Genomic DNA, 14,227 nt, shown 5'->3' with positions numbered 1-14,227 from the left:
GAGTGACAGACTAAGGGGTCAGAGAGAATGATGTTAACCGAATGAGGCCAAGCGTCACTTTTACGCCGCCGGTGCGTCACTTTTTGTGACGCACCAGTGGTGTAAAAAATGCACCTTGTTGAGTCATATTTACAAAGTGACACATCTAGGTAGATGCGTCACTTTGTAAATTCCTGCGCCACATTATACCTGCACCAGGTATAATGTATGCAAAGGGGGCGTATTGACGCAAGGAAGGGTCGTAGAAGTGACGCAGTCAAATCTATGAGATTTCACTGCGTCACTTTTAGGACGCCGTTGCGTCAAAATCTTGCACCTGCCTCACAGCAGGCGTAAGACTGACGCAGGGACTTTCACATGGGGCTTGCCCCATGTGAAAGAATGCATTGCTGGAGTTGCGTCACTTTTGTGACACACTCCAGCAATGCGTCACTTTTGAGCTTACAGATACGTCAGAAATACTGACGTATCTGTAACTCCTTGCGACATGAGGCGTCATACATTAAATATGACACATCAGGAATGTCACAAGGAGAGCGCACTGAGAAGTGATGCATCACTGCTTTCACGCAGCGATGCGTCATTTCTCATAAATGAGGCCCTGAGTGAGAGAGGAAAGAAACATACGTGAGGGAGTGTGGCTGTGTTATAGGGAGCGAGTGTGATAGAAGAGGAGTGACAGACTAAGGGGTCAGAGAGAATGAGGCTAACAGAGAGAGAATGAGGTAAGCGGAGTGTAGAAGTAAGAGGACAGAGGGAGTAAGAGAAGGAATTAGTGAAGTGGAGTAAGGACAGTAAGGGAAAGGAAAACAGTGAAAGAGCAAAGGATGGGAAGAGAGAGGAAGAAAAGAATAATGGCATAGATTCTTTCTCATTTCAGACCCATATTCTTGTTCCTAACCGATTAAAATTGTTCCCACACAAATTCAAAACCAAACTGCACATTTTAATTGGTTGTACATTTCAAGACTTTGAAACTCACATAACATTCACCCATCCCCCCAGTGCTCATTCACCAAGTAACCATGGTAACTCCCTCTTAAACCAGCACACAGTTCACAAGTTCATCATACTATGTTGCAAAAAAATCCATCAAGGCTGTTTGACCTCTCAATCTACTAGCTAATGAAATGCAATGTTTCTTTAAATGACTTTTTCTCAACCATTGAAATCTGCACTGAATCTCAACCAGTTTTTTACATAACTCCTACTTTCAAACTGCCATTTCATTTCCACAACTCATCTGAATACAAGCACATCTACCTTCAAGATGCCAAAAGTCTGGTTTGTGGGTTAGCTTTGTCCACTGGAGTCAAAAATACGCAGCTAGCAGAGGTATTTATAACCTTGATTTACCAAATGTGGACATTGTATGGATTGGACAGAGAGGATTGAGAAGTCACCAATTGATACCATTGGTAAAATCCTTTATGCATTTACCACACCCTGACCTCATAATTGTGCACTGTGGTGGCAATGACCTGGGCACTTTGACTGGGGTAGGTCTGGAAATGCTTTTAAAGGACATCTTTGGGCAATTGATGTTACTTTTCCCAAAAACTGCCTTGGTATTTTCTAATATATGCCAAAGGAAAAAATGGAACTGGTCCAACCAATTTTGTCCACAGATTGAGAAAGCAAGGAAACATGTGAATAAATCTGTTTCTGCTTTCCTCAGAGACTATGGTATGGGTTCCATTTACCACAACAACTTGCGTTACAACATGCAAGACATCTATAGGAGAGATGGTGTGCATTATACAGATGAGAGAAATAGAGTTTTCCTCTTGAATATAAGACTCTGCATTGGTACCTACTTGTAGGTACCAAAAACACCCACATATCACAACAGCTCTTCTCAGAGCTACCCTACCTCTAAGCACTCTAAATTATTTTTTCACTCTATTTTCTTGCACTATTTTTCCCCGTGGTGCGCTCAGGGTGCGTGTACCGGAGAGCGCACCTGGGAACGCACCCAGCGCTTACCCCGCGAATTTTTAAAAAAAAAAGTTTTTTTGCCCTTCAGGGTCCTTCTAGGCCCCCCTCAGAAAACCTAGGGGGTCAGGGGGTGTCTACCCTGCCCCCTTATAATAATTTCCCCCTTTCTTTTTCACCTCTTGTGTCTCGATTCTACCGAGACACAAGATGGCGGACTTTCCGGACTGTTTAGAATGTTGACAGACAGCCTATCAGCTTTCCGCTCGCGCACTCCCGTAGCGCGCCGGGTGCGCTCCCCGGTACACGTACCGGTGAGCGCTCGGAGCGCGCCTATAGATATAAATGTGTTTTTGAAGTTAATTTTCAAAAGAAACACTGGAGCAATTTTCACCAAATATAGCAAAGGCACATCTGCGTACCAGTCCCTACAATTTTGCCAAGTTTGGCGTAATTCCATTCAGCGGTTCGGGCTGTAGACTTGTCAGACCGTCCTATGGAAATTAACATGGGGAAAACACGTTTTGGGACCCCCCTTTTTTCTCAGCCCCCACTTCACGAATCCCCCCGAAACTTCCAGGGAAAGAGCGGAGCGGAGCTGGCCAAAAGTTTGGAAAATTACACACAAATTCCTCAACCGGAGCCAGAGTTATTCCCAATAGAATGTTGCGGATTTCCTATAGCAGCCAGTCCTAACTATAACTACCTACTGGCGACCGCCAGTAGGTAATATACACATACATATATATAAATGCATATGCATATATATGCATATATATATGTATATGTGTGCGTGTAGAGAGAGGTAGAGAGGTAGAGGTGTAGAGGTAGAGAGGTAGAGGTAGAGAGGTAGAGGTAGAGAGGTAGAGACTAGTAGAGAGAGAAGTAGAGAGAGGTAGAGAGGTAGAGAGTAGAGAGTGAGTAATAGAGAGTAGAGAGTGAGTAGTAGAGAGTAGTAGAGTGAATAGTAGAGTGAGTAGTTGAGAGTAGTAGAGAGTGAGTAGTAGAGAGTGAGTAGTAGAGAGTAAGTAATCGAGTGAGTAGTAGAGAGCAGTAGGGAGTGAGTGGTAGAGAGTAGTAAAGAGTGAGTAGTAGAGAGTAGTAGAGAGTGAGTAGTAGAGAATGAGTAGTAGAGAGTAGTAGAGAGTGAGTAGTAGAGAGTAGCAGAGAGAGAGAATAGTAGAGAGTAGTAGAGAGTGAGTAGTAGAGTGAGTAGTAGAGAGTAGTAGAGAGAGAGTAGTAGAGAGTGAGCAGTAGATAGTAGTAGAGAGTGAGTAGTAGAGTGAGTAGTAGAGAGTGAGTAGTAGAGAGTAGTAGAGAGAGAGTAGTAGAGAGTGAGTAGTAGAGAGTAGTAGAGAGTGAGAAATAGAGAGTGAGTAGTAGAGAGTTGTAGAGAGTGAGTAGTAAAGAGTGAGTAGTAGAGAGAGAGTAGTAGAGAGTGAGTAGTAGAAAGTAGAGAGTAGTAGAGAGTGAGTAGTAGAGAGTAGTATATAGTGAGTAGTAGGGAGTGAGTAGTAGAGAGAGAGTAGTAGAGAGTAGTAGAGTAGTAGAGAATGAGTAGTAGAGAGTGAGTAGTAGAGAGTAGTGGAGAATATTCCAAAGTTTGGCACAGCACCACTTGCACAACAAGTCCAATCAAATCATATCACATAGAGTCCTCATTGAAGCGCTGAATCTTGGTGTATATTTAAATGCTTTTATTTTCCTTAAGTTTATGTACCACAGCCAGCCGATGCGTTTCGTTCTGTACAACAGAACTTCTTCAGGGCGTTCTTATTTCCTTCAAGTTATGTCGGTATCCTGTTCTCATATAACTAGATATTTCTTCCAAATGTTAGACGAGACGTAAGTACATTCTTATTCAAAGTGACTAGGTATCAATTTTACCCATACAATTCGGGCAGACTTGAGTAATTTACAGCATCCTCAAAGTCAGTCTTTCAAAAATTCCAAAGTATAGGACATGATAATCCAAATCCAAATGTTTCTCAAGAAAAGTAATTTTCAATCGTTTGGAATATCGGCGTTTGGGCAGATATGACCCACGGACACGGTTTATGACTTTTCTTGAGAAACATTTGGATTTGGATTATCATGTCCTATACTTTGGAATTTTTGAAAGACTGACTTTGAGGATGCTATAAATTACTGAAGTCCATGGATGCTGCTGGGAACTCCCCCAGCAACACCCATTGCACACCCCTTTAACGCAGGACACTGCGTTAAAGGGACGGATATTTATCAGGCAGGATTACGCCACAAAAAGTGGCTTAGTCCTGCCCGATAAATATCACTCAGTCTTCTGCGCCACCGGAACGTCACAAACAGTGCATCATTCATGACATGGTCAGTGACATCACTGATGACATCACTGATGACATCTCAAACGACATCACTGATGACATCACTGATGACATCATCCATGTGACAATCAAATACACCTCATCACACACTGGTATAATCTTTCATCACTCACTGTAAAATAGAAAGTGTCATATTTGAAACCATTGATACACCAATAGACATTTCTAAACACCCACTCAGTTATTCATAGAACTATACACACATCTAATCACTTACCTATAGATTTAGTGTTATATGCAGTGAATAATCAACAGAACACTATCAAATATACTTATACGCCTACTTCAACATTACACACCAGCACACATTGTATTCACTTATAAAGACATCCTTCTGACTTATGAAAACAATTGATTATACTTACATTTACTCACCTACACACTTATACAAACACCACTTCATCTATTTATATAGATAGTAACTCACACTTAGTGTGTTATAAAATCACTATTACAAGTATACAGTTATCCATATAGTGACTCATACAATCACTAAGTCTTAGGCACACTTAATTAGATATAACTGTCACATACACTGCCTTTTTTTCAAGTTTAATGGAGATGTACCATTGAGAGAAATATTTCATCACCACCACACCCATAAACATATACACTCACTGAAACAACTGTTATAACATGTAGTCTTAACCTCATATACTTACTGAATGAACTATTCACATATTTTTTGGCAATTACACCCCCCCCCCCACCAAACCACATAGACATTCATTTACCCATACAAATACTCAGTTAAGAAACCAATAACAAATATAGTATTTAACATAGCAATTAAGACACCCTGACCACCTAGGCCTGCTAAGTTGGTCCCACAAGGACCCCCAAGGCCAACATTTTTTTTTTAAACCCAGTATGTTTTTTTTAAAATTCCCCCTTCAGGGGGACCAAATCGCAGGGGCATAGTGATAAAGAAGTGTGGGGGGTGCCCAATCCACCCCACACTGCCCCGGGGACCGCCGCCCTCCGGGGTAACATCAAAATTCAATAGGGCGACCCAATATTCCCAACAAACTGGGTATGTTCAATAACACAAAAGATATGTTCGTTAGGCGAATTTTTCAAAATTAACTTCACAGTTGGAAAATTTTTGTCACTGTAGTGAGCATGAATTGTATAATGTTCAAGAGGAATACATACAGCATATCATTACTTTTATTCAGTCATATTCATCTCAAATCATAAGAATATGTATATATATCATATATCAATCCACTTTTGGCAACAAAACGGTATACTGCTTCCACAGTTTCTCAAAATATACAGTACCATATGACACTTTTGTATTGTATATTGATAGTATTTACATATCTCCCATATATAATTTTGCAAAAATATATACAAAATTACAATTCAGTCAATGCTGATACTATTTACAAAAAAGTATTGTTGCCTCGACGTTTCGGTCTCATATAGTACAGTTCATCGAGACCATCATCAGGACATGTGTTGCACCATGGACCTATTACAAAACAATGTACATAGAATCAAAACTCTGTATGTAAATACTCTTGATAGCATAGTCTAGATCGACTGCCCACACCAAACCAAATGGTGAACATAAATGTATAAATAAATAAATAAATAAAAGTGCCAACAATATGTGCCAAGGGACTAAAATATCTTATTTACAACTAAATATATGGTGGTCATGTCCCAAAACGACATGCACCCACACCTCTAGTGACAACGTGAGAAAAACAAATCAGAAAGAATACTCACAGAAAACCAATGAAGGTATCACTAATCCTATTTGAAATGAAATGAAACAACATTAAGTCTCAAAACTGTCCGAATTGTATATACCAAACGTACACAGGAATAACCACAGAATTGTAAAGGTCAAGCGTCCCCAGGAATGACCACAGAATATCAAAATCGTACCTTTAGCCTCTTTAAATTGGGCGCTCAATTCAAGGACATCTCGTAAAACAATTGAACCAGCTTCGTCGTATCTGTATAGGAACAGAACCACGAAGAACCATTAAGGCACTTGTAATAACGACTAAAACTGGTGAATATCAGCGATAGTTAAGGGGGCAGAACTTACTTATGAGGGAATAAATCACCACTCGATATCCAGCTACTGTCAGGAAACCGCGACCTGATTGACGCGTTTACCCGGCATACAAAGCTCTAGATAGCGGTCACGTGATTAGACGTGCAGCGTCGTGGCGGCCATATTGGGTCAAAGAATAGAGCCTGACTCTGCATAGGGTTAGCATTGGGGGTCAGGCAAGTCAGACAGAGTAGCGGTCACGTAGTCAAACATACAGCGTCGTGACGGTCATGTAGGATTAACGCATTAAAGAATTAAAGAATGTGGCCTGACTCTCCATGGATGAAACATTGGAGGTCCGGCAACTAAGTCAGGGAGTAAAGAAAATGATTCCAGTCGTTTAAAAAAAATATATATATATTTAAAGGAATTGCCTCACAATCAGCATGTCAGTGTTGTAAAATACACAATCAACATCGAGATTTATACAATAAGGTTGGACCTCAATCCATTCAATACATTATGAAAAATAGGAAGCAACCAAGTTCCATGATCTAAAAAGAGGAACGAACAGAACATAAACCTGATGAAACAGTTTTTCAAACAGAAACTTCAGTTGCTAGGACTTGCCATTCAACAAAGGAGGTTAGTTTCTTGGCAACAGTGTTAGCTGACCAAATCCACCTGTTTTCTTTCTGTGTAAGCAAGCGGTCAATATCACATCTTCATTTTGACTGTTTAACACTTTCTAAAACAAACCATTGCATCTCACATGGAGATTGTTGTTTGTGCAAGTAATGTTCAACCAGAGGTGCTGTTTCAATTTTGCATCTTATTCTTGACTGATGTTGTATAATTCTCTTCTTTATCTCTTATGTGGTTTTTCCTATATAATACAGGGCACACGGACATTTGATGCAGTATATGACATTTTTTGTTAGACAGTTAGTGTGGTTTCTCATAGTCCAATTTTTTCCATTTATACAACAGGTCTTTGTTATTGTCGTTGTTTGGCATGCAACACATGAACCACAAGGATAATGTCCCACTATAGGTGTCAGGCCCCAAATGTTTTGGATGGTATTCACAGTTGGTTCTTTGTAGGCTTTTACTAAGTGATCCCTTGGATTGCGTGCCCTTTTGAAAGCAAATCGTGGTAGCGGTAATTGGGGTTCAATCTTTTGGATGAGATGCCAATTTTTTGTAAAGCGACACAGCCCCCTGGCGCATACTGGAGGCTCCTGGTGGGCTAGTTGGCCCCCAGGGACCCCCAGTATGCAAGGGGAATTAGTTCCCCCTCTGCAAACGCGCCAGTGGGCTGCGTTGCAGAGAGGTGTAACAAGGGGCATAGCCTCATTACACCTCTGTGCAATGCAGCCCCCTGGTGCATACTGGAGGTTCCAGGTGGGCTAGTTGGCCCCCAGGGGCCCGCAGTATGCAAGGGGAATTAGTTCCCCCTCTGCAAACACGCCCGGAGGCTGCGTTGCAGAGAGGTGTAAAAAGGGGCGTGGCTTCATTACACCTCTCTGCAATGCAGTCCCCTGGCGCATACTGGAGATTCCTGGTGGGCTTTCAAGTCTTATATAGTTAGGAATGGGGATGGGGTCGCACACTACTCACACACCGGCGGTGTCGGCCCTAAGGACTCTGGTCAATGTAGTAAAGTGTTCGCGATGCATCATCTTTCGATCTTCTGCTATCTTCGCTGTCTTCGCCTTCCCTGGACACATGTTTCGGGGTACCACCCCTCGTCAGCAGGGATAGGCCGTGTACTGGGGTTGCCGATGGCTGCCAATATCTGCCAGGTATAGTACCACTCAGGTGCGTAGGTACGGGATCCCAGGCTCGTCAGCCCACTGCTCACGGGAGCTTTAAAGTTACAAATGGGGGTTGGGTCGCACACTACTCACACACCGGCGGTGTCGTTCCTAAGGACTCTGGTCAATGTAGTAAAGTGTTCGCGATGCATCATCTTTCGATCTTCTGCTATCTTCGCTGTCTTCGCCATCCCTGGACACGTGTTTCGGGGTATCACCCCTCGTCAGCAGGGATAGGCCGTGTACTGGGGTTGCCGATGGCTGCCAATATCTGCCAGGTATAGTACCACTCAGGCGCGTAGGTGCGGGATCCCAGGCTCGTCAGCCCACTGCTCACGGGAGCTTTAAAGTTACAAATGGGGGTGGGGTTGCACACTACTCACACACCGGCGGTGTCGCCCCTAAGGACTCTGGTCAATGTAGTAAAGTGTTTGCGATGCACCATCTTTCGATCTTCTGCTATCTTCGCTGTCTTCACCATCCCTGGACACGTGTTTCGGGGTATCACCCCTCGTCAGCAGGGATAGGCCGTGTAATGGGGTTGCCGATGGCTGCCAATATCTGCCAGGTATAGTACCACTCAGGCGCGTAGGTACGGGATCCCAGGCTCGTCAGCCCACTGCTCACGGGAGCTTTAAAGTTACAAATGGGGTTGGGGCCGCACACTACTCACACACCGGCGGTGTCGCCCCTAAGGACTCTGGCCAATGTAGTAAAGTGTTCACGATGCATCATTTAATGATGCAGAAATTAAATGGTAGTTAACCCTGATATAAATGTATGATATATATATATATATATATTCACTGACCATGTCATGAATGATGTAATATGTGACATCATCAGCAGTGGATTGTGGGTGCGCGAAATATAGTTAGTACAACTAACTATATAGAAGCAATTTCAATGGTTTTGTTTGAGTGAAATGTCCAGCTAACTATAACACCCCTAAAACTTATAGTTTTTTGAGTGAATTTTAAAGGTTTTTTAAATGCTAATTCCTAACTATATAAGGCCTGAAACCTATGGCTTTTTCAGTGAATATATATATATATATATATATATATATATATATATATATATATATATATCATACATTTATATCAGGGTTAACTACCATTTAATTTCTGCCCTCCCACTTAGGATTTAATGCTGGTAGAAGCAGCTATCTTTTCAGTAGACAAGTGCACATGGAAAGGAGATCTCCAGAACTTTGTGGACAAGTCAATCAGATACGTAACATCACCCATTAAGTAAATAATGTACAACTTAACATTACAGTCTGTTTGTAGATAACGTACATTCTTTATAGGTATTTTGTTTCCTTCTTTTCTTGCAGGTTTTCCTGGAGCGGCGAGACTAGTGCCTGTAGGATTAAGGACACCCCGATACGGCGACAGCAAGGATCAAGAGCTGGCATTCAAGAACGTGGTGAGGAGCCTCCGGATGTGAAGTGCAGTGACCTGGAAGCAGGTGAGTGAAAAGATAGGATGGATGACGAGCACAACAACTAGAATGCGCTGCGCTCTTCCGCCTGTGCCAGCAACTTTTATTTATGGATTGCTCCGCCCCGTCTGCAAATGCAATCAGGAGTGGAGCAGTCGTGACAGTTGGTTAGGTAAGAGGAGAACCAATTGAGGACTGTGCCTCCATAGCCCATTCATTGTTCACAAGTGTGAAATAGGTCTAGATGGTTTGCCGAATGCAGTGGACAAGTCCAGGAGGACCAGGAGGCAGGAGTTACCAGATTCGAGGATTCTAAAATAGTTGTCGACTATTTGTAGGATCGCAGTTTCTGTACTGTGGCTCTGGTGGAAACCTGATTGAAGAGAGTCTATGAAGCTGTTTGATTGAATGTGTGAAGTGATTTGGGAAGCAACACAACTTTTAATGACTTTGACTAAAAATGGAAGTGTGGAGCCTGGGTCGAGAGATTGTTTTTCAAGAGAGGAGAGACTTGATCCACTTTTAGCCGTTCTGGAAATAGTCCCTGTTGAAGAGAGAAGTTGACCGTGTTGATCCATAAGGGGAGTGCGCGTGTGCAAGAGATTTGCTGATACACCCGGGAATGGCATCCTGAAGGTGGCTCAAGGGTTTCACTTTGGAGATTGTTCGCTGCAGGTTTCGTTCGGAAATGGGAGAGAAAGATGACCATGAATAAAGGGCCTTGCACTGTAGAATCTCCGTTTCTGGAGGTTCACTGGTGTGTAGCGAGATATGTATGTCTGACATTTCTATCAAAGAAATCCACAAAGTTGTTTTAGCAGGCCACTGATGGCTCGAGGACTGAAGTTGTGGAGAGGTTTCTAGTTTGTGCGAGAACCTCGAACATTCGCTTTGGTCTGCTCTATGCAGAATTCATGAGTGCTCAGAAGTGAGAGGATTTGGCTCTAAGGATTCAGTCCTTGCACTGTTTTCGCACTATGTGAAGCTTATTCATACTCGTGTGAGAGGGTGCTAATCTCCATTCTTTCTCACAGTTTCTGATAAGCTTCTTTCTTCGTAAAAGTCCGTTTGAGTGTTCTTTTGACACTCCCCGCATGCGCAAAAGCAAAATTGGTGGTCACTCATTCTCCTACATCGCACCGAAGACATGGAACAACTTCCCTCAACACATCAGAGCTGCCTCCTCACTTCTTGAGTTCCGCAAGAAGCTAAAGACCTAGCTCACCATACAAGCACCTTGGAACCACACACCTACAATAGCTTGGATAGCCTCTCAGATTATTAGTGCACTATACAAATCAACATAACATACTATAACAATAAACAGTTAAAGAAGTGCACTAGATGCAGGCTGCTTATTACTATAGTCTATATTTTGGAAGCACGTTATCAATCATAAACCTAAATCTTTTAGCAGAATTTTTGTAGTAGCCTATCTACCGTGTGTAATGTAAGTTTTTAATATAATGACTATAAAGTCACAGTACTTTCTGACACAGAATGGGTCCTTTTACCACTAAAAACTATTCTCCACAGCACCAACCAGGCTATAAATGTGTGGTTGTTTGGCTACGTCCATCGATGTTTCATTTTTTGCAAATATTTTTTTTATTGCAGCAAGATCAGAGAATAATACAGCATATTCATCCCTCTCTCCCTGGTTCACAATTGGTGTGTCGCCCCTCACCCCAGTATCACACAGCCATTCAGCTCACAACCCGGAGGTTGAGCGGCAATATCTCGATGGGAAAAGGAATTTCGCTAGAGCAGTCCGCTCGCGTCCATAGCCACCAAGCGGGTGGGGAATGACATGGCTGCTTTTGGTCCTAACCTTCCCTTCTCCCTGTCCCAAGTCCAGGTAAACCAGGAGTCCATTTTCACCCAACTTAAACAAAACCCCGACGTGCATCGATGTTTCATGATGTGAAATAATACATTTCCCATTGACTAGTTGAAATTGAATTTATTTTTTATTTAAGTTGTGCCTTATTTTATATGCAGTTACCAGGATGGTGAATAGAATATGTTATTCTTTTTTAGCCGCGCCTTTGCGCCTGTGCCACTCTCGGAGACCCCACCCCTATTGCACAGGTTACAAGTACCCAGCGGAGACGCCCTCAGTAAAAGCCGGAAACCGGGCTCGGTAGTTGATGCAGAATCGAAACCCGGTGCCTTCCACCTTAATTTTACAAAAGGCGACGCCACGGATAAGTAAGCGCCAACTGTGACCTGAAGGCTAGAGACGAGACAAAATCTCAGTGCCAACCGTGGGACAAGGGGAACCTGCAGCAGAGCGAAACTCCTCTTACTTTTCACCAGCAGAAGCTGTGTTTTCGCCGTCCCTAATTTGCTACCTCTGTACCTACTGCAACTTGAACTTCGAAATTTACAGATTGGAGCCCGGAAACATGTTTAACAGGTCTGTACTCGGCTCAGGTAGGACACTTACGTGAGCGCTCGGCTCCTGTGTTTGATCACGCAGAGAGAAAGACTTCGAAATAAGGTATTTTGAAAGCTTATCGGATGACTCCATATCATGCAGGACACTGTTTCTGTTCTATCGATTCCATAAAAAATGAATACATTCTGGTTTACCTCAAATTCAATTAATTGCAAACATGTACATTTCGGTAAACAAGTCCTAAAAACAGAAGGGGGGGGACTAACCTAAGTATTCAGTATGCAAGGGGCATCACATCAGGGCGCGTGACATCGCGGCGCGTGTGACATCACAGCGTGTGACATCACAGGAAGTGGCATCACAAGAAGTGATATCAGATCTTAAGCCCTTACATATGTTTATCAGGTCTATCATGAGTACATTTGAGCACATTTTGAGTATACTTACAAACCCTCCTGATTTAGGCAGAAGATTCACACTTTTGTAAGTTTCACATAAGCCAATGTTGCCTTTTGTCAGCGTAAAGCTTCCAAAACACATAGTGCTTTAAAAGAAAAAATAGTGATATTTAAATTATTACAACGCCTCCTCAGGGGCAGTAAGCGTTACATAAATGCTATTTATTTTGTGCAAATACTGGGAAAGGCCAACACATATGCATGCACTGTAAGAACGTCAGATCTCCTAAACAGAGCCTGAACAAAGTGAAAAGCTGCCTCTCAAGTCTGTGTGAAGTGCTAACAAGGTGTGAGCCTTTGTTTACCATAGCGCCGAAAGTGTGGGTGTGAGAGTTAGTGCCTGCATATTCAAGTAAAAATCCTAAGAGAAATTCGACAAACATCTCACCATCCCCGACCTACTGCATACGTACAACAGAATACACTTATTGTGTATTCTGTGTACCCCCCCCTAAGTTACGCTTCTGCATATAGTAACCTTAGATTCTTGTCATGAAAGAAATAATCAGCAGTTGTAATTGTAATTGGAAAACTCTGGTGACCTTGGTTTAATCTACAGAGAAAACCCTTGGACTGGATTAACTACTCGTGCATGGAAGTATGCAGTTTGATGCCCCACTTGACTCTGTTTTGTCTGCACCAATAGAGGGACTGAAAAACACCCAGGAGTTGGCCCTGGTTGCAGAATAATAAACACCTTAGTACGCAGTGCTTTAAATGGGGGGGAAAAGTGCAGGTACTCATCAGATCGAGCTGGGGGCGTGTGAAGGAGGCGGGGCTAGAGGCGGGACTAAGCGAGGGTCTAATAAAAAACAGTTGAAGGGTCACAACACTTTTTTTCTTTTGTGTGAAGTACTCCATTAGAGAGTGTGTTTTCAAGCCACCTCCCTTGTGTATGTCTTTCCTCTGCACTCAGTGTTGTTCTGTGTTGACTGACAGCTTCTCCCAGCCCCTCACTTTTGCCGTGCTCACCCATCTGCTTTTTAACATCTCCTCACCTGTGCACTCCATGCTGCTTTCCCCCAACCCGTGTTTCTTTTGCTCCCACACAGTTAAAAAACACTGGCAAACTCAACAGGTCACAAAAGTGAGGCCTACTGACTTTGCCAATGCTTGTATTCATTGTTGCTTTTGCTGAGGGCATTAGGTCCCACTGACCGAGACATAAGTAAAATCAACAGGTTCCACAGGACCGGTCAAGGGCTTGGCCAAGAGTCACATCTCTAACAGCCTTGATGCATGCGTCACACAGAGAACGTCTGGCAGCCCAACACAACACTTGTTAGACAGCAAAACCTGGGGGAGGATTTACTTGTTTACAACCCTACCGGGTGTTTGTTTAGCAGGTAAAAGTACACAAATAGAGGATGAAATGCTGCCCCCTCCAGAGGGTACAGTGTGCTTCTCTTTACAAGCCTGTGCTCCACAGCGGATGTACTGTAATGTGGTAGAGGGGAGAGTCCCTCAAGAGCAGCTACATGCTCTGCCCTTAGGTGTGGTAGGATTTCCACCAGATGCCAGGGGCTTCCTTTGAGTCTTGTGAGATACCACTGGGCTAGTCCTATAGGGTGCATTCCATGGGGACGCTGCGCATTTTCCCAAAAAAATCCGCGGTCTAGCCTTTAAGGTGCTAACGCATATAGATACCGGCATGCACAAATGAGTGCGGACTATTTTTCCTCCCCTCCTTGCACCCCACCTTTTTCTCTCGTCCAATGGCTGTGCACAGTTTCATTTCATTCTTTAAGCAAAAGTCAGAGTGGAGCTGCGGGGGCTCTCTAAGAAGTTAAGAA

The 14,227-nt window shown here is 43.1% G+C and overlaps 1 protein-coding gene across 2 annotated transcripts in view; it reads left to right on the top strand.

Annotated features, from left to right (window-relative positions):
• Nucleotides 1-14,227, top strand: part of LOC144753409 (uncharacterized) — a 260,041-nt gene that overhangs the window by 121,834 nt on the left and 123,980 nt on the right. The window contains exon 2 of one of the 2 annotated variants that reach the window (XM_078641110.1): nt 9,469-9,602. In XM_078641110.1, the coding sequence (XP_078497236.1) occupies nt 9,469-9,602 (134 nt within the window). Of the gene's footprint in view, nt 1-9,468; nt 9,603-11,694; nt 11,995-14,227 lie in introns of those variants that run through there. The other variant, XM_078641109.1, reaches the window with a different exon arrangement.

Source organism: Lissotriton helveticus, chromosome 5_1 (genome assembly GCF_964261635.1).
Source record: "Lissotriton helveticus chromosome 5_1, aLisHel1.1, whole genome shotgun sequence".
Taxonomy (NCBI): Eukaryota; Metazoa; Chordata; class Amphibia; order Caudata; family Salamandridae; genus Lissotriton; species Lissotriton helveticus.
Note: the sequence above shows the minus strand (reverse complement) of the source record. Positions and strands in the feature narration are given on the sequence as shown.